This window comes from Osmia lignaria, chromosome 13 (assembly GCF_051020975.1).
Source record: "Osmia lignaria lignaria isolate PbOS001 chromosome 13, iyOsmLign1, whole genome shotgun sequence".
NCBI lineage: Eukaryota > Metazoa > Arthropoda > Insecta > Hymenoptera > Megachilidae > Osmia > Osmia lignaria.
This window is the reverse complement of record NC_135044.1, coordinates 7,929,347-7,945,757: the sequence shown is the minus strand read 5'-3', so window position 1 is coordinate 7,945,757 and position 16,411 is coordinate 7,929,347. Positions and strand designations below refer to the sequence as shown.

At 30.7% G+C, this 16,411-nt stretch overlaps 6 protein-coding genes across 15 annotated transcripts; 3 read left to right on the top strand and 3 right to left on the bottom strand.

The window, feature by feature from the left end:
• Positions 1-345: 345 nt before the first annotated feature.
• MED21 (mediator complex subunit 21) lies at positions 346-1,321 on the top strand. Of its 3 annotated transcripts, none has more exons than XM_034319026.2 (4): positions 346-429; positions 492-557; positions 632-743; positions 827-1,321. In XM_034319026.2, the coding sequence occupies exons 2-4, from the start codon at positions 516-518 to the stop codon at positions 1,210-1,212; spliced, it is 540 nt and encodes a 179-aa protein (XP_034174917.1). In that variant the 5' UTR covers positions 346-429; positions 492-515; the 3' UTR covers positions 1,213-1,321. The 3 variants fall into 3 exon arrangements, with proteins under 3 accessions (XP_034174917.1, XP_076547842.1, XP_034174918.1); XM_034319027.2 differs by having other exon boundaries at positions 361-429; positions 500-557; XM_076691727.1 differs by having other exon boundaries at positions 348-557.
• On the bottom strand, positions 1,113-3,838 carry waw (Translation factor waclaw). Its single transcript, XM_034319018.2, has 7 exons — positions 3,621-3,838; positions 2,738-3,550; positions 2,427-2,666; positions 2,085-2,353; positions 1,790-2,004; positions 1,494-1,706; positions 1,113-1,437 (listed from the first exon to the last, which is right to left on the bottom strand). The coding sequence occupies exons 1-7, from the start codon at positions 3,692-3,694 to the stop codon at positions 1,312-1,314; spliced, it is 1,950 nt and encodes a 649-aa protein (XP_034174909.2). The 5' UTR covers positions 3,695-3,838; the 3' UTR covers positions 1,113-1,311.
• A 101-nt stretch (positions 3,839-3,939) lies between these two features.
• Positions 3,940-5,531, top strand: mRpL28 (mitochondrial ribosomal protein L28). The gene is made up of 6 exons (XM_034319025.2): positions 3,940-4,109; positions 4,250-4,416; positions 4,497-4,755; positions 4,816-4,959; positions 5,045-5,220; positions 5,390-5,531. The coding sequence occupies exons 1-6, from the start codon at positions 4,086-4,088 to the stop codon at positions 5,445-5,447; spliced, it is 828 nt and encodes a 275-aa protein (XP_034174916.1). The 5' UTR covers positions 3,940-4,085; the 3' UTR covers positions 5,448-5,531.
• On the bottom strand, positions 4,261-11,384 carry LOC117601819 (putative phosphorylase b kinase regulatory subunit alpha). 6 transcript variants are annotated; one of them, XM_034319012.2, is made up of 15 exons: positions 10,727-11,384; positions 10,204-10,649; positions 9,809-10,124; positions 9,520-9,733; positions 9,324-9,433; positions 8,433-8,580; positions 8,094-8,272; positions 7,867-8,017; positions 7,739-7,765; positions 7,288-7,577; positions 6,659-7,214; positions 6,532-6,584; positions 6,304-6,462; positions 5,974-6,231; positions 4,261-5,906 (listed from the first exon to the last, which is right to left on the bottom strand). In XM_034319012.2, exons 1-15 carry the CDS (start codon positions 11,207-11,209, stop codon positions 5,679-5,681), a joined length of 3,618 nt encoding a protein of 1,205 aa, XP_034174903.2. In that variant the 5' UTR covers positions 11,210-11,384; the 3' UTR covers positions 4,261-5,678. The 6 variants fall into 6 exon arrangements, with proteins under 6 accessions (XP_034174903.2, XP_034174901.2, XP_034174907.2 ...); XM_034319010.2 differs by lacking the exon at positions 8,433-8,580 and adding an exon at positions 9,079-9,226 and having other exon boundaries at positions 10,727-11,381; XM_034319016.2 differs by lacking the exon at positions 8,433-8,580 and adding an exon at positions 9,079-9,226 and having other exon boundaries at positions 7,288-7,466; positions 10,727-11,381.
• A 281-nt stretch (positions 11,385-11,665) lies between these two features.
• On the bottom strand, positions 11,666-14,480 carry Cdc6 (Cell division cycle 6). 2 transcript variants are annotated; one of them, XM_034319020.2, is made up of 4 exons: positions 13,618-14,480; positions 12,608-13,534; positions 12,315-12,523; positions 11,666-12,241 (listed from the first exon to the last, which is right to left on the bottom strand). In XM_034319020.2, the coding sequence occupies exons 1-4, from the start codon at positions 13,892-13,894 to the stop codon at positions 12,008-12,010; spliced, it is 1,647 nt and encodes a 548-aa protein (XP_034174911.1). In that variant the 5' UTR covers positions 13,895-14,480; the 3' UTR covers positions 11,666-12,007. The 2 variants fall into 2 exon arrangements, with proteins under 2 accessions (XP_034174911.1, XP_034174910.1); XM_034319019.2 differs by having other exon boundaries at positions 12,608-13,537; positions 13,618-14,479.
• Positions 14,481-15,126: 646 nt separating this feature from the next.
• On the top strand, positions 15,127-16,217 carry RsfS312 (ribosomal silencing factor RsfS-like protein, 312). 2 transcript variants are annotated; one of them, XM_034319023.2, is made up of 3 exons: positions 15,127-15,512; positions 15,715-15,852; positions 15,930-16,217. In XM_034319023.2, exons 1-3 carry the CDS (start codon positions 15,188-15,190, stop codon positions 16,130-16,132), a joined length of 666 nt encoding a protein of 221 aa, XP_034174914.1. In that variant the 5' UTR covers positions 15,127-15,187; the 3' UTR covers positions 16,133-16,217. The 2 variants fall into 2 exon arrangements, with proteins under 2 accessions (XP_034174914.1, XP_034174913.1); XM_034319022.2 differs by having other exon boundaries at positions 15,132-15,512; positions 15,592-15,852; positions 15,930-16,210.
• The last annotated feature ends 194 nt before the right edge of the window (positions 16,218-16,411 follow it).

Below are 16,411 nucleotides of genomic sequence, written 5' to 3'. Positions count from 1 at the left end.
AAATATCGATATTTTTAAGACCACTAGCGCCATCTATACGAAAGTGGCGGAAACTAGTTGTCGAGTATAGATGGCGCTAGTGGCCCCAAAAATATCGATATTTTATTTTATTTATTGAGAAAAGGATCGTAAGCTCCATACGAGCTCATAGATTCGGTACAGCAATAAATGTTACATATCTTTACAGTAAATTTGTAAAAGTCAAATTTACAGTAAGTTTGTAAATGTCGATAAGTCGGTAACTAGTTGAGGAGTTGACTAGCGCCACCTATTGCAAAGTCGCGGAAACTATTCGGCAAGTAGTTTCCGCCACTTTCGTATAGGTGGCGCTAGTGTACCCCCTTTTTTTTCATTTAGTCTTGTTCTGTAGTCGCTGCAAAATGTAACAAAGTTTTGTCATTACAAATATCTCAATCGAATTTGATTACGGTAAGGTTATTTACAGAACATTTAGAATAATATTATCCATGTTTATTAAAAACATAATATAGTTACATAGGTTGTAATTAAAAAATATGGCAGATCGTCTAACACAATTACAAGATACTATAAATCAGGTAACGTAATATTATGTTTTTGAAATCAAGTTTATGTTAAAATGTTTTTCTAATAATTATATTCGTTGTTCTAGCAAGCTGAACATTTTTGTAATAGCGTAGGTATATTACAACAATATTCAACACCTAGTAAATTTCCCGGTTTCGATCGTGTTGGAACCCCACAACCACACCAACCTCAAGAAGGTATTTTTTATTCATTACTCATTTCCTTTTAGTTTAATCGTTTTCCATTATTGTTTATATATATAATCACATCTGTATTTTAGATTATGCAGCCTTATTTGCAACTCTAATAGCAAGATGTGCAAAAGATATTGATACTCTAATAGAAAGTTTACCAAGCGAAGAATCGTCGCAAGAATTACAAGTTGCAAGTCTTAGTCGTCTTGAACAAGAAAACCAGGAAGCTGGTGAACAGTTGGAGGAAGTTGTAAAACAAGGAGAAGCACTTTTGCAAAGGATCCAAGCTGCTTTGCAAGATATTGCTCAAAGTCAATTAGATATGCAAGATCCAGCATCTACATCTGTAATCAATATTAATCTTAATACTAATTCAGCTTTCAAACAAGATAACATAAACTCTGTAAATACTGTATCTTCAAGTAATCCACATCAGTTGTCAGATCCTTCGCCAAGTTCTGTTAATCAGTAATATATTTTTGTTAAAGTTTGCAAGAAAATGATTTTTATTAAGCATGTATGTATGTATGTACTAAAAGTAATGTATTAAATACAAGAGAAAATTTTTGTATTATCTTTTATAGAGACTTATAAATGTTTCACGAGGTATACAAATTCTTCCAATTAATTTCATGTTTTTCTTTCCTTCTGCTTGTTGTGCTAATAATTTCTTTCTTCTGGTAATATCACCACCATACTAAAAATAAGATAATAACAGGAAAATATACAGGCACAATGCAATGAAAAACTTACCAGTTTTGCAGTTACATCCTTCCTATATGCCTTTAATGTTTCTCTTGCAATGACTTTTGAATTAACAACAGCTTGAATTACTATCTCAAATAATTGGCGTGGAAGATTATTTACTAATTTTTCACATAACTCTCTTCCTTTTTGACGAGCTTTACTAAGATGTACAATAGTACTAAGTTCTTCAACTGGAGTTCCATTTAAAACAATACTTAACTGTATCATGCAGATATCAATATATTAAACAAATAGATTATATATCATTTTAATATGTAATTACTATAAATTCAGAAAATGACCTTCACTATATCCGAAACCTCATAATCAGATTCTTCATAATCGAAACTAGCATATCCTGATGTAGCACGTTTTAGTGTATCGTGAAGATCGATAATAACTTCATTTAGTGGCAACAGGAATTGGTATAATGTTCTACTATGGCCAACATCTTTTGTTAATAGTTGTACCCCTCGTTTCTCAAGGCATAGAGATAGCACAGTACCCGTATATTCAGCTGATTAAATAATTACAAATGATTTATTAGTTTTGTATTAAGTATATTTATGTTGTATAATATCGGACTATTAAATATACTTGGTGCTATGATAGTTCCTAGTATGAAGGGTTCATAAAACTCTGCCACAATTTGTGGATCAGGAAACTCTGCAGGATTATTAAATGTGATTATCTCGTTATTATTATGTTGCTTTATATTTTTCTTGCCAACAATTTTTGCTTTATATGTAACACTAGGTGCTGTAACAACTGCTAATGCATCATATTCCTGTTCAAGACGTTGCATGAAAACTTCCATGTGTAATAAACCCAAAAATCCAATTCTAAAACCTTGCCCAAGAGCTACACTAAAATAAAAAGATATGAAAAATTAATTAAATAAATGAAGTACACTTGAAATTAAAATATTTAAAAGTATACCTAGACTCTAGTGTGACAGAAACACTGCTATCATTTAATGTTAATTTTTCAATGGCAGTTCGCATATCATCAAACTTTGACTGATCATTTGGATAAACACCTGAGAAAACCATTGGTTTTGGTGATTTAAATCCTATTAGAGGTTCAGCAACAGCATTTTTTAAATGTAATGTATCACCAATCAATGCTTCTTTGGAAGATCTCATATTACAAGAAATACATCCTATTTGACCTGCAAATCTAGAATATATATTACTGAGTATTATGACAAAACTATAAAAAATGATAAAATATTCAAGAATAATATTTACAATTTATTTACATGTTCTTCAGAAGGTCTTAATAGTGAAAGATGTCTAATTTCATAAGATTTTTTAGTGTACATTGCAGTAACATACTGCTTTACAGATAAAAGTCCTTCTTTAACATATATTAATAAAATTGCTCCTTTGTATTTATCATACCAGCTATCAAATATCAAGGCCCTGAATGGCTTGTCTCTACATACATCAGGTGGTGGAATTCTTTCAACAATAGCATCCAAGACTTGAGGTACACCAGTACCTAATTTGGCAGATATTTTTAAAACTTTTGACTTTTCTATGTCAAATAATATCTTTAACTGTTCCATTACTCTTTCAGGATTAGCATATTTTAAGTCTATTTTGTTAATCACTGGTATTATAACTAGATTTTGTTTAATAGCTAAATGAAAATTAGCTACAGTTTGTGCTTGTACACCATCATTTGCATCTATTACTAGAACAACTCCTTGACAAGGTGCTAATGAACGATGTACTTCAGCAGAGAAATCTACATGACCAGGTGTATCTATTAAATTAAGAAGATATTTGATTCCATTGTATGTATAATTAAGAGAAGCTGTTTGAGCTTTAACTGTAATTCCACGCTCTTTTTCAACTTGTAACTTATCTAAAATTTGTTTTCCAGAATTTGCTTTAATTGCACCTGTTAATTCCAACAGTCTATCAGCAAGAGTGCTTTTGCCATGATCAACATGCGCTATGATACTAAAGTTACGAATATTTTCTATTGGTACTTCATATTCTTTATTCTTCTCTGGTTCTGTAGAATAGTATCTACTATAAATTAGCAAGTGCTGTCTAAAATAAAATACATCATGTAAAAATTTTGTTTCATTTTAAACAGTTTTAATATATATTTAATACTAACCTTTCAATTGTTTGTAAGAAGTTCAAATTTCTTTGAGAATGCCATACATGATAAATAATTCTACTTATTTTCATAATGAATTAATAATATTTACAATTGTATTTAATATAAAAAGCATTTATGTGATCATATAAAACAATCTTTAATATCCTTATTAAAGTATATTGTCAATATTATATTATATTTAACTTATAAAAAATATTTGTTAAAAACATTAATTGTTTATTGATAATGAGTGTAGTGGATATTTATATAATAGGTTTAATTCATGGAATTTCTATTCACCACTTTTCACTAGTTGGTATTTTGGTATCACTTGGTATGCAGTTGAAACCAGTGCAAAATTGTTATCTTTCCATTAACATGGTTTTGTTGTCATTTTAAGCTTGCATAGCTCCTAAATTGAACAAAAAAAAAAAGAAATAATATCTATAAATTTATTATTAATTTTAGAAGTATATAAATATGTCAATGAAACAAGCTGGTCAGGTAATATTTATATTCTATCAGAAAAAGATACTTTGTCAAAACTAACCTAAATAAATAATATACGTTATTAAAACATAAGTTATTATGCATTATATGAAAAAACACAAACAAACAAAAATTTATAAAAATGGATATTTTAGCGTTTATATTACATACCAAAAATAACGCGATGGTCAAAAGGAATTGGTGCTGAATTACCGGCAGAATATAAAAAGTTCTGGAAAGAGTGGAAATTACAACAACCGGCTGCTGTTCATTACATTAAAGAAGAAGGTACTTACATAAGAAATGAAGAGACAGAAGAAGTGTAAGGGCTTAATAAAGTTCTATAATTATTTTCTTCATAAGATCTTTGTTAATTTAATGTTAAATGAATTTGGTTTTCAGACGTCCAGTTCAAAATGTACCACTACGATTGCATTTTCCTAAAGAATTTCATGAGGGTTTATGGGGTGGTGAAGCTGTTGTCCAAGGTTTCAAAAAAAAACATAGATATGCTCGCAGAGCTCCTCACTTTTGGTTTCCTACCCTTAGAAAGTCTGTAGTTTATAGCGAAATTTTGGATAAACATATGAATGCAGTTGTTACCAATAGAACTATTAATTTAATTCATGAACATTATGGTTTTGACCACTATCTATTGAAGGTATGTTGAAAAGAAAAATATTCTTAAGCATATCTTCTAATATCATTCAACTGTTTATAGACTCCTGCTTGTGATTTGAAATCTGAGCTTGCACTTAAATTAAAACGTGAAATACTTATAGCATTGGCTGATAAAACTTTATATCCAAATGATCCTGTTAAAAAGGAAGAAATTTATAATAAATACAAGGAATATTTAACAGCAGTAAAGTATCATTTTAATGTTACTTCAATACTTTATTGAATTAATATTAATTTTTACGTAAAAAAAATTATACTTTTCATTTTAGTACACGCGAGAGGAAATTGAATGGTATGGTTTAACATTTACAGAAGCTTGTAAAAAGTGGACGAAACTAAATGAACAAATGCAACAAATACAACCTTTAAAACTCAAATATAGGTCTGAATTGATTGCAAAACTTAAAGAAGAAGAAGTTAAAAAAGCTGAAGAACAATTAGAGAAGTATGTATCTTTACATATGTATTGTTTCTTCTACGAGAGAATAGTATCATTCCGCGCAGCTAGACTGAGCTCATAAAGTTCCTCCACCCAGTAGCGCAACTTTACCTTAATTCGCTTTCCATGTACGTGGTGAACAAAATATACTAATGTAGCAACTTGTTTCTTTCAGATCTTCGATAAGTTGGAACGTAAAATGGAATCCTTTTAGCAGTAGAAAATCTGAGTAATACATGTGTAATGTGGCTGCATATAATAAATAAATAGGATATAAGACAAATTCATTTTTCTCATATTTACTACATCTCAAACACTGGTGTAACTGCAATATAAAAAAACGAAATTTTTTTATACATTTGTCACAATTTATTGTTTAATATACCAAACAATTGTTAATAATGGTATGATTTAAAAGAACACTTCTAAATATAATTAAAATTGATGTCTAAGAAAATAAATAATTATGATATTGAACATTCTATATCACCATCGTTTGGTAAACAGTTTAACAAAGAGGCAATGGCTCTTGTAATGTATGTCATCGTTCCGAAACTACCGCTTGGGGCACTATCATAAAAGTGTTGGCACACATATGCTGCCCCACCGCAAAGAAGATTTCCCATTGCAGTGGTTTCTCGTTGTTCTTTCGGTTTAGCGCAGCATAGGGTAGCATCGCCATCAATTTTCATCTAGATATTTCAAAATAATTATTGTAAATGCATTTTATCTATATTATATTATGCAATAAAAATTTACCTGGTCATCTAAAAAGATAGCATTGGCCTTATGAACTAACTGTTCAACAGCAATAAGTCCACCCAGGGAAGCTACTACATTATATTCAGTTACTAAAGTTAACACCATTAAAGCTTCGACGATTAACTGACGATATTCTGGTTGTGGTATAGTATTCAAAACAGTTTCTACTGCTAGTGCAAATTTTAATTCCCCTGGTGTCATTTCCTGTGTAAGATTTTGAGGTAGGACCCTACCCTCAATGGCTAAACCCTGGCACTATAATATTTAATTATATAAAAATTAAGATTTTAATTGAGCAAAAACTATACGTGCGTTTATAATACATACCCGTTCGAGCACTTGCCATACTCGAGGATAAAAATCACGCGGCACTCTATTTAACGCGCCATCCAACCTTCGTCGCCGTAACCACTGACCTTGACGATCTGGTTCTGTTTCACCACCATCAACTTGATCAGCAGTTAAGAAACCTCCAATTTGTGATTTCTAAAAGTGAAACGTTCGAACTATAATGAAACTGTTAAAAAATAACTGTCGTATAAACAAGTGCATTACCTTACTAACTTTGCTGGATTTACAACTGATAACGGAGAAGTTACCTCGACCAACTAAAAACAGCAATAAATTATTCTTCAGGTACCAATGCATTTAATCAAATAATTTCTATTCATAATAAACATACCGCTGCTAATTGCAAATTCTTTTCCGCTCATAATATGATGTAAAAGATTCTTCATCTCGAATGGTGATAAATTAAGCAAATGTTCAGATGCCTCTTCTCCGGTACATATTAAAGTTCTTGATAATTCCGTAGCCATTACTTGTATGATTAATCCTACTCTAAGTCTCAGCATCTCGTGAAACAACTGTGGTTCTGTTCTAATGAACATTGCTAAATAAACAAGCAACTCTTGAGTTAACATAGCGGTAGATTCATCGTCTCCATAAGCTTGATGAATTAATGCTCGCAATTCGTTTTCTGGTAATGGAGCAACAATAGTATGTTCGTTGGTTGGTGGCATTCCAACCGTAACTTGTTTCTGACGAACTAATAAATCAGTGACCGCTTTGGCTAGATCCTCGACACGTTTCCCTAGCATACCAGCAGTATGACGTACGATTCCCCACATTTTTTGTTGACAGGCTTTTTCGTAAAGATCTTTCAATAAATCTTTTATTAAAACAGGATGGCCTTCTTCCATCATGCCGGTATTGAAATATAGACCTTGTGAATCAACCTAATTTGGAAAATTATTTTTAAGTTTAAATTATATAACTTATCATAATTGATGTATATTTTTGATAACTTACAAGATATTGTAAAATATCTCCTTGCTCTTCTAAACTTTCAGTTTCTCGAAGCATTGATAATAGTTCTTCAACTTCGGTATCTGCATACTGAGTTTCCCCCATGCCCCTGGATCTATGCAACTTTGGAGAATTTGGCCATGACAATATATCATCTGTAGGAGACGGCGTGCGATCTGTAGCTGGTGGTGGAGGATTTGAAGTTAGCGTTGTATCTGTCACTTCAATAAATGGATTTGTATTTAAAATAGCAGAAGGTCTTCTATCCTCTCCTGCCATTCCAAGAATCTCAGCTACAAATTTATATAACCAATGCAAATCAATTTCTTTTTATTAAGTTTATTGAAATTTTTCAAATTTATTAACAAAACGGACATGTTAATGTTTTGCTCTTTTTTTTTTGTATGTACTTATTAAAATTTAAAAATTAGTCATTACTTGTTAGTAAACTTACATTCTTGTGAAACGGGAGAAACCACAGCTATGGAATATATTTAAGGATCCGCTTTAGGTAGCATGCAATCAGAATGTTAGGAATTTAAATCATTTATAATACTAATATACGAAATACATAAAACTTACGTTCTACAGCAATTGATCTCGTTTTCTTAATGGCACCTTTTACAGACATTCTACGTTTCAAATTCTTTGCACTTCGAATTACCGGTCTGTTAAGAAGACCTGTGCGATGAGGAAAGGCGCGCATCAAATGTTCTTCTAAATACTGTTGAACCTTAACAATTATATAAAAATATATGTAATAAGGTGTAATAACGTGTATCATATTTAGGAATATGAATTTTATGTACCTGAGGGTTTAGTTTATCCGGCCTACCGTCTTCAGAGCTTCCTAGGAAACTTAAATTTGTGATGCAGGAAGTGCTCAAGAAATCACTTAAATTTCCCAATGAGACTCGTGTACCATTGATATAACCACTTTTTAATTTCTTCATAGTAGTTATCATGGCTAATGGTATCTTTCCTTGATCTAAAAATAATGATTACATATGTAACATTTTAATATTTGTGTAAAAGTAATTAAAATAACTATTTTCTATATTGTTCTTTTAACATAACACTTATGAGGAAAATTTGATCCTATTATGCTTCTATGCTAAATGATGAATCTAAAGCTGCCTATGGCATACCTAGGTGATTATGAGTGGCAACAAGTGTTATAGTTGGCCTGCCGAGCATTTGCTTCCAGTTGATGGTGAGGAAGGCCAAGTTGGTTGTAAAAGTGTTGGCAAGGAGGGCTGCATCGTTTGTCGTGTAGTACTCCTCCGCATCAAAGTTCTAAGACATGCAACAAACGTGCATACCACCACACACATAAGCTGTCTCCTTAGGATATTAAATTATTTGAAGTGAAAATACATTGATTTTATTTATTTTCATTGAAATTTCTCAACATTAATCGATTTTGCTCATGATGAATATAAATAATAGCAACCCTTTGCATTACGTAATAAAAAATAACTAGCGAAATATTAACTTTATTTAGTTAATTAATCAAGACCTTCCAAAGCCACTAAGTAAAATTGATAGCAAAAACAAATGCACGCATGCAGGCAGACATGTTAGATGGTTTTGTTTTGGATTATGTGCTTATAAAATCTCAATAAAAAACAGAACTCAAACAGAAAATTTCATTATTTAAAAACCATATATTTTATCTCTGTTACTCTGAATTTTATAATGAAAAAAGAAATTTGATCTTTATAATTTCTCATGCATCAGAAAAAAAAGTAACACAGATGAAAACTATGGTTTCTAAATGTTAAATTACTGTACCTAGATGAATGTTCTTGAGGGGCATGAGCACAAGAGGCCGGCCTAACATGTTCTGCCAGCTAGACTTCAAGAAATTAATTTCGCCTTTGAATATGTCAATCATGAGCTCATAGTCCGATGCGATGTAGAAGCGGGTCATGTCTGTCAACTAATGTTTGATGCAAGAAGAGGCAACATAAGAAAAGAAATAAAAGTACAGAGAGCGGAACGGTACGATCAGTATATAAAAGAAAAAAAATACTTACCTGTGGAGTGAATGCAAATATTTTATCGTGTAGGGAATATAATTTACTGGTGCTCAAGATTCCTACATCTCTTGATTTACGTCCAGTCAATCCTAATTTTTTGTTTCGACCTGAAAATAAATACTTCAATTTAGGTGGAAACATTTAAAGAATATATAATAAATTAATATAATAACTGAAGTTCTTTTAAACCTACCCAAATAGGTATACAAATGACTAAGTACTTTTGCAGGTTGCACTTCTATCGGGGAAACTTCTGCGATTGTTTGAACATGAATATCATGCTGAGCTATTTTTTCTCTTATTTCAGAATCTTCTGCTAGTATAACAACTTGTACCACGACATCTGGTTTCTTTTCACTACACAATCGTCTATTCAATGGATCTAATTCTCCCACAGCAAGAAAACCCTATTATTAAAATAGTATATTGTAACTTGTAATTGCTATTTATAGTATTTTTCTTATATGTATTTACATGCTTACTTCTTGCAATAATTTTCCTAATATATACAGAGATTGAGCCCACATAAATGGACATCTACCTAATGCAACTCGTTTTTGACTACCTGGTTCAGCATATTCTGCTGATACATTTACAGCTTCTACAGAATATAATTCAGGTATTAATTTCATTCCGTCCTCCGTTTTGATCATTATTTCTTCTAATTGTTTCGAATATTCTGCTACTACTTCTTTATTGCCTTGGAAACAGTAATCCACGATCAAATAACAAAAGAACAAAGGCCATTCGCATTCTATGTTTTCAAACATTCGTAATTCCCACGGTTCGTAATAAAGTCTATTGAAAATATAATAAATTTATTAGTAAATGTTGATATCACATTCTGTAACAATTCTTATTTTATTTTATCTTTTACCTGTTAGGATCTTCTTTTGGTGTTTTATATCCATCCCTCAGAAATCTTTTACATCCATAACGACCTTGTAATTTTTTAGTAATAGCATCTCTAGTTAATTGAATTAAACTAGGTTCATCTACGGCAAATGCCGGAAAGCTTATAACGGATAATAATCCGCTATCTAATTCCTTAGAGTTAGATTCACGTGGCAGCATGGACTGTAAAACTGCCTGGCACTTTTGTGCTTCATCTGCTAATACATGAATCACAGAGGTAGGTCCACCTCTTGCGCCAAATAAATCTAGCTCATTCATTGCTTCCATTGCAGCTTTTGCCATTCCAATACTGCTAGCATTTAATTCTGGTAATCCATGATTTGTTTTATCACCTCTCTCCCAAATTCCATAATCAGGAGTACAATAGGCTGACTCAATATAAAATACTAAGTTCTGAATGAATGCAACCTGAAGTTAAATTAGATAAATTAAGTGATGATTTTGAAGATTATTTTATACTTAATGCGCGATCTATGTATAGTTACCTCATCTAAATTGAAGACAATCTGTAAACCAGATGCTGTCATTTGTGCTAGAATCAATAAATACAAAGAAATTGCATCTATTTGAAGATGACCCCATTCTGTATCACCTACAACAGTTTGTCCATTAACAGAACTATATTTGGCATGTAAAGCATCATGTGGATTTTGAGTGATTTTAAATTGTTCAACTTTTTCTTTCTGTTGCATCATTGCCATTAATAGACCTCTCATTAATTTCACACAACTTTGTTCAAGTTCATACGTTTTAGCTCTATCTTCATCCGCATCTGCTATCTTCTTATATGCCATTGAAAGGCCCCATACAGCAAGAATGCAGTATATATTGTCACGGATCCATGCGTGATCATTATCAGGGCTAGCAGGGAAAAGTCCTGTAACTGCATTTTGATGTTTCATAATAATCTTATGAACAATTCTTTGGTAATAATCCAAACGAACACCAGAATTACGGCGGCTTCTCATTTTGAAGATTTGTACATCAATTCTAAAAATATTTTTAGTTTTATCTTATAAAGAATACATTAAACTCTTCTAATTTTTTCTTATGTTTATTGTGCTCTATTAAATTTAGAGGTTAAATATACTGCTTCACAATACTTTTGGAATACTTTGCTGAATTTTTACAGAACTATTAAGAAGTTCATGTATAGAAAGAAATTATTATATTAAGAATATAAACGTTCATGTTATTCACATGTTATAAAAGATTTATAAAACTTTCAGGACATGTATTACACATAAACATTTTGTACAATGTGAAACGAATGTCAAACGAAATAGCCCTCTATACAATTATAGGAGAATTACCGAACGGCAATGCTTGTATATAGGGCGGTCAGAAAATTGCTACATGCATTTTTACATAGCATCTGACAGAAACAATGAGTAACGAAAATCATTAAAAATATAATAAATTTATTAAAACTTAAAGAAAACCGAGCGATGGTAAAACATAATTTTAAATAAAGCCGTGCGCTATCTACTTGTTACAAACGTTCGAAAAAATATGGTGTAACATCTTATACATACAATTTTTAAACAAAACTTTTTAAAGGCTGAGAATTTATGACATACACTATATACATATTAGATATTGCAATCAACTAATTATATGATAACTTTAAAAACACAATAATTTAATAGAACATGCTAATTTATAAGTTATATACTGTAAAACAATTGTCATATAGCGTTATAAAAATATAATGTTCTATGCTGCTTAATAAACACAATATACAACCTAACAAATAATAATAAGTACTACAAACAACTTATGTCATTGATGATTTCTGCCATCATATTTTTGTCTTGTAAAGCTGCATCCAATTCTTCTTGGTCCCATTCCAAATTAACTTTTGATAACCGAGGTTCCTTTTTTCTTACTAATTTTAAAATACCTCTAGTTTCTATCAAGGAACATAAATTAAAGAACTCTGAAGCGTCAACGGCATGAATATTCCGTTTTTTGCAAACTTTTTTATACACTTCATGTAACTAAAATATTTACAATGATACAAATTAAAATTAATTTTCATCAACAAATATATTTATACCATTATAAACTTACTTTTCTCACTGTCACATCTTTAATTCTTCCTTTGTTTAAAATAAGTAGAAGAGAACACAATAACAACTTTTGTTGTAAAGGAAATGTGCTTTCTTCTTTTTCAATATTTTGAGATCCTCCATAAACATCATTTAAAACTGCAATGATTTCTTTTAAATCTACAGGTTTCTCTCCTGTAGGTTGCTTTTTAGGACTACTTGTATCTATTTCTATTACAGAAATGATCTTTTATTAAACATGATTATGTGCTACCTTAATTTAAAATCATTTTCTCAATAAATAACTTAACATACCTGTGTTATTCATTGGTTGTAACACTTGTTCCAATTTATGGGACTCTGCAAACTCAATTACTCTTCTACTGATATCCAATGCTCTTCTAATATCTCCAGAAATAGCAGCAACTTTTCCAGATAACATCTGTATTGCAGGTCCAGTGAATAAATCAGATACCTTTGCTTCACTTAATCTATCAGATATTATATTAGATATTTGCTGTTTTGTGTATGATGAAAAGTGCATCAACTTTGGTTTTAGTTCACATCTAGCCTGTAACCTTGGCAATATCCTATCTGTCAAATCCAAAGCATTAGCAATGCCAACCAGAATCAGTTTTGAATTATGCATTGATGGCCATTCGAAAATAGAATATAATACAGATTGATTTTTGCTTTCTAATTGATCTATTTCATCCAAAATCATTAATAACATTTTATGTTTAGAAATTAAGTATTTTTCAATAGCTGCTTTTTTGTCTTTTACAGTTTTTGATGTAGATAAACCCAATTCTTGAATAATTTTCGCATAAATTGTAGTTGCAGATTTCATAGTGGTACAATTAACATAGATAACTTTAAACTGTGATTTAAATTCAGGCTTTAACATTAATTTTGAAAGGCATGCTGTTTTTCCAGTACCAGGAGGTCCTGATACGTATAATGAGCCTGATGTTTCATTCTTTAAATGCCCTTCCATGAATTCTTGTAATTGATTTAGTTCCATTTCTCTGCCAGGCAAATTCTCAGGTACTGAACTATGTAAAGCTTTACGGGCATTTCGATACTTTTCAGAACTAAATAATTTTTTAGGGACTAATTTTTCTTCTTTGCCAGGGGGTGACATTATATTCAGCTTATCAAAAAGGGTAGAGGGTGTTGATGGAGATGATAGTGGCAATGTATTGCCCATTCTTTTTTGTTTTGGAGGTGTTGGAGTATGTTCTTCTGAAACAAATATTTTAATATTTTTCTTAATAATACATATAGAAAAGAGTTTAAAACTACAGAAAATTCAATTTACAAACCATCAGATCCGTCAGACTTCCGAGTACGTCGCGGAGTGTGGATGATTGTACTCTTATCACAAGATTTTATATTACTCTCCACCAAAACATTTTCTGAATCTGAATCTGATTCACTGCTACTTAAAGTAATTACTTTCTTTACAGTTGGTGTATATTTGTAAGAAGAATCTCTAGCAGTCGCATCGGTAAAATCTTGTATTATTGCATTACGTTTGCTTCCGTAAAATGAACATTTCTTTCGTACATTAAACGGAATTGTTGTTTGAATACCTGACATTTTTACGTATGTTTTAAGGCACTTACGGTATTAACATACACAAACTTTACTTTTTGGAAAAATTTGTCCTTTACAAACAGAGTAATATATGTTAAATACATACGTCAATTTTCTGACATTCTTATTCTGTTATTTTTTAACCTACAACGCTTTGTTCGCAAAACGATTACACAAAATATTTTTTTAAACACACTTTAATTGTCGCGTTTATTAATATTGCTTACTAAGTTTTAATATATAAAATACACTTATTTCTTATTCGTGCAACTGCATTGCGTATCACATGCTGTATGGCGCGGTTTTTCGCGGGAATACACTTTGAACGCGGGAAAACGCGGAAGCACATAGTTTCCACCGTCTTTAAACAGATGGCACAGGAATCGCTTTTTTATTCTGCCCTCTGGTAGTGATTTCTATAATTCGAGTTATACCCTACCTCTAACGACGCTGTTTCTCTACCATTTTGGCATTGAACGGTGGAAGAAGTTGAAGAAATAAATCTGAAAGTAATCAAGATATTCTAGAATAATCTAAAAACCTCACAGACTTAAAATGAGAGCGAAGGTAAGATAATATTAATACTTCGTATAAATGTTATTATTTTTATACAGTATCAGATATGAAATGTTTAAATACTTAATAATTGTTTCAGTAGTCATTTTCCTTCAGAACTTTCAGTTACCACATGTGTATTATACTTCTTTTATTTGAACATTATCTTTCAAAGTTAACAGTAATTTAATTTCGAGTGTTTCAATACAGAAAGTGATATATCGTTTTGAACATAGAATATTAGAAATTAATTAAGGTTACTTTAAACTTTCAGTGGCGAAAAAAGAGGATGCGTAGGCTAAAGCGTAAAAGGAGGAAGATGCGTGCGAGGTCTAAGTGAATCTTAATTCACAATCTCTGTAAGTATATTATGAATCATAAAAATTGCAAACACTTCAACAGTTTCAATACAAAGATTTTTATATATTAATTTTATAACATTTCAGCACTAGAAATAACACCAACCACATCAGGCTGCACATTGTTACTCCAACAACTTGACACTTAATGCGAATATTTCTAGTACAGAGAGCATTTTATTAATGTATGCTTCTTGTACAATTTAATAAATTGATCTTTTAAATTATATAAAACCTTATTCTTAACCCTTTCTGCATTGTAATTATTAAGGATTAATTCATTGTTGCCAACTTTATGTAATATAAATATAGGTTATGTATGAATTGTACGTATTTGTTGCCAATCAATATAAACATAACCTTGTTTCCTACATACTGCACCATGCGAATGCGTCTAATACAAACTTTATCGCGATCAAAGAAGTTATTATGTGAATATTCTAAACCTCGTACAAATAAAATTATAACGTATTCTTTATTAAAACAAGTTAAGAATTTTTCAACGAATAACCAAAAATGTATTAAGCATGATGATCAAAACCAGTCGCATAACCTACCCGGTTCAATTAATATCACTCATGAAATTTTTGAAGACAAAAATGCAGAAATTATCTACGACGTTAGTGAAACACAAGAAACAATTAATTTAGAAGACTTAAGAATTGAGAAGGAAGATCATGATCCTTATGAGGGTATCAATTTAGAACGTAAGTTAAGACATGTTGATGTTATTGTATTGGAAAACAATTATGTATAATATTTAACAAGATATTAATGAACTTAAAGGTGGCACAAATGGAGTATTTAAAATAGAGGATCTTGTATTATTACTACAAAAGGAAAATGCTAAAAATATCTTTGTGGCTTCAGTACCTCCTGAATTATCATATGTTGACTATATGGTTGTAGTTACAGGTAAATCAAATAAGCATATGCAAGCACTTGCTGAATTTGTTCGTAAAGTATATAAATTAAAAAGACATAAGACAGATTTGATACCAAAGATTGAAGGAAAAGATTCAAATCATTGGATAGCCTTAGATCTAGGTATGTTTCTTATTATATCTCATAATATTAATACTGTTTTTAAAATAATGTTATCATTTATTGCTTCCATTGTTTAGGAAATATAGCATTGCATATTTTTTCTAAATCTGCTAGACCATTATATGATTTAGAAACACTGTGGTCAGTTGGTCCTGATTATGATGATAAGTGTAAAAGCGCATCTGAAGATATTATGGAACAATACAATGCATTCCTGTCTGATTTGGAACCTCTTGAAAATGATGAACAAAATGAAGCTGTACAAGTTCAAAGTTCATAACAATTATGTAAACATTATACATTATAGTACCATTTTATTGTAAAAACTAAATAAATAGTAACAAATGGATGAGTGTTTTTAACTTTGCAGAATTATTTGTTTTATATTTTAATGATCTTTATCAAAATAAGGATCAGAAGTATTACAAAAACAAAACTTTGTTTACTTAATAAACTATAAATATCTTAAATGATAATAAAATGAGTATTATACAGGTTATTATATAATGATATCAAATTGATATACAACGTATTTCATAATTAATATTCCTACGGATGA

Bases quoted from the DNA above. Each gene is read 5' to 3' on its own strand.
- MED21 (XM_034319026.2), top strand. From the start codon at position 516: ATGGCAGATCGTCTAACACAATTACAAGATACTATAAATCAG. The intron at 558-631 runs GTAACGTAATAT...TCGTTGTTCTAG, and splicing joins TACAAGATACTATAAATCAG to CAAGCTGAACATTTTTGTAA. The intron at 744-826 runs GTATTTTTTATT...TCTGTATTTTAG, and splicing joins ACCACACCAACCTCAAGAAG to ATTATGCAGCCTTATTTGCA.
- waw (XM_034319018.2), bottom strand. From the start codon at position 3,694: ATGAAAATAAGTAGAATTATTTATCATGTATGGCATTCTCAAAGAAAT. The intron at 2,005-2,084 runs GTATATTTAATA...TTATTTAATCAG, and splicing joins AGGAACTATCATAGCACCAA to CTGAATATACGGGTACTGTG. The intron at 1,438-1,493 runs GTAAGTTTTTCA...TCTTATTTTTAG, and splicing joins AGGATGTAACTGCAAAACTG to TATGGTGGTGATATTACCAG.
- mRpL28 (XM_034319025.2), top strand. From the start codon at position 4,086: ATGTCAATGAAACAAGCTGGTCAG. The intron at 4,110-4,249 runs GTAATATTTATA...TGGATATTTTAG, and splicing joins CAATGAAACAAGCTGGTCAG to CGTTTATATTACATACCAAA. The intron at 4,756-4,815 runs GTATGTTGAAAA...AACTGTTTATAG, and splicing joins TTGACCACTATCTATTGAAG to ACTCCTGCTTGTGATTTGAA.
- LOC117601819 (XM_034319012.2), bottom strand. From the start codon at position 11,209: ATGAGAAGCCGCCGTAATTCTGGTGTTCGTTTGGATTATTACCAAAGA. The intron at 7,578-7,738 runs GTAAGTTTACTA...ATAAATTTGTAG, and splicing joins TTCTCCCGTTTCACAAGAAT to CTGAGATTCTTGGAATGGCA. The intron at 7,215-7,287 runs GTAAGTTATCAA...TTTCCAAATTAG, and splicing joins GAGATATTTTACAATATCTT to GTTGATTCACAAGGTCTATA.
- Cdc6 (XM_034319019.2), bottom strand. From the start codon at position 13,894: ATGTCAGGTATTCAAACAACAATTCCGTTTAATGTACGAAAGAAATGT. The intron at 13,538-13,617 runs GTTTGTAAATTG...TATTTGTTTCAG, and splicing joins GAAGTCTGACGGATCTGATG to AAGAACATACTCCAACACCT. The intron at 12,242-12,314 runs GTAAGTTTATAA...TAAATATTTTAG, and splicing joins AAGATGTGACAGTGAGAAAA to TTACATGAAGTGTATAAAAA.
- RsfS312 (XM_034319022.2), top strand. From the start codon at position 15,188: ATGCGAATGCGTCTAATACAAACTTTATCGCGATCAAAGAAGTTATTA. The intron at 15,513-15,591 runs GTAAGTTAAGAC...ATGAACTTAAAG, and splicing joins TGAGGGTATCAATTTAGAAC to GTGGCACAAATGGAGTATTT. The intron at 15,853-15,929 runs GTATGTTTCTTA...TCCATTGTTTAG, and splicing joins TTGGATAGCCTTAGATCTAG to GAAATATAGCATTGCATATT.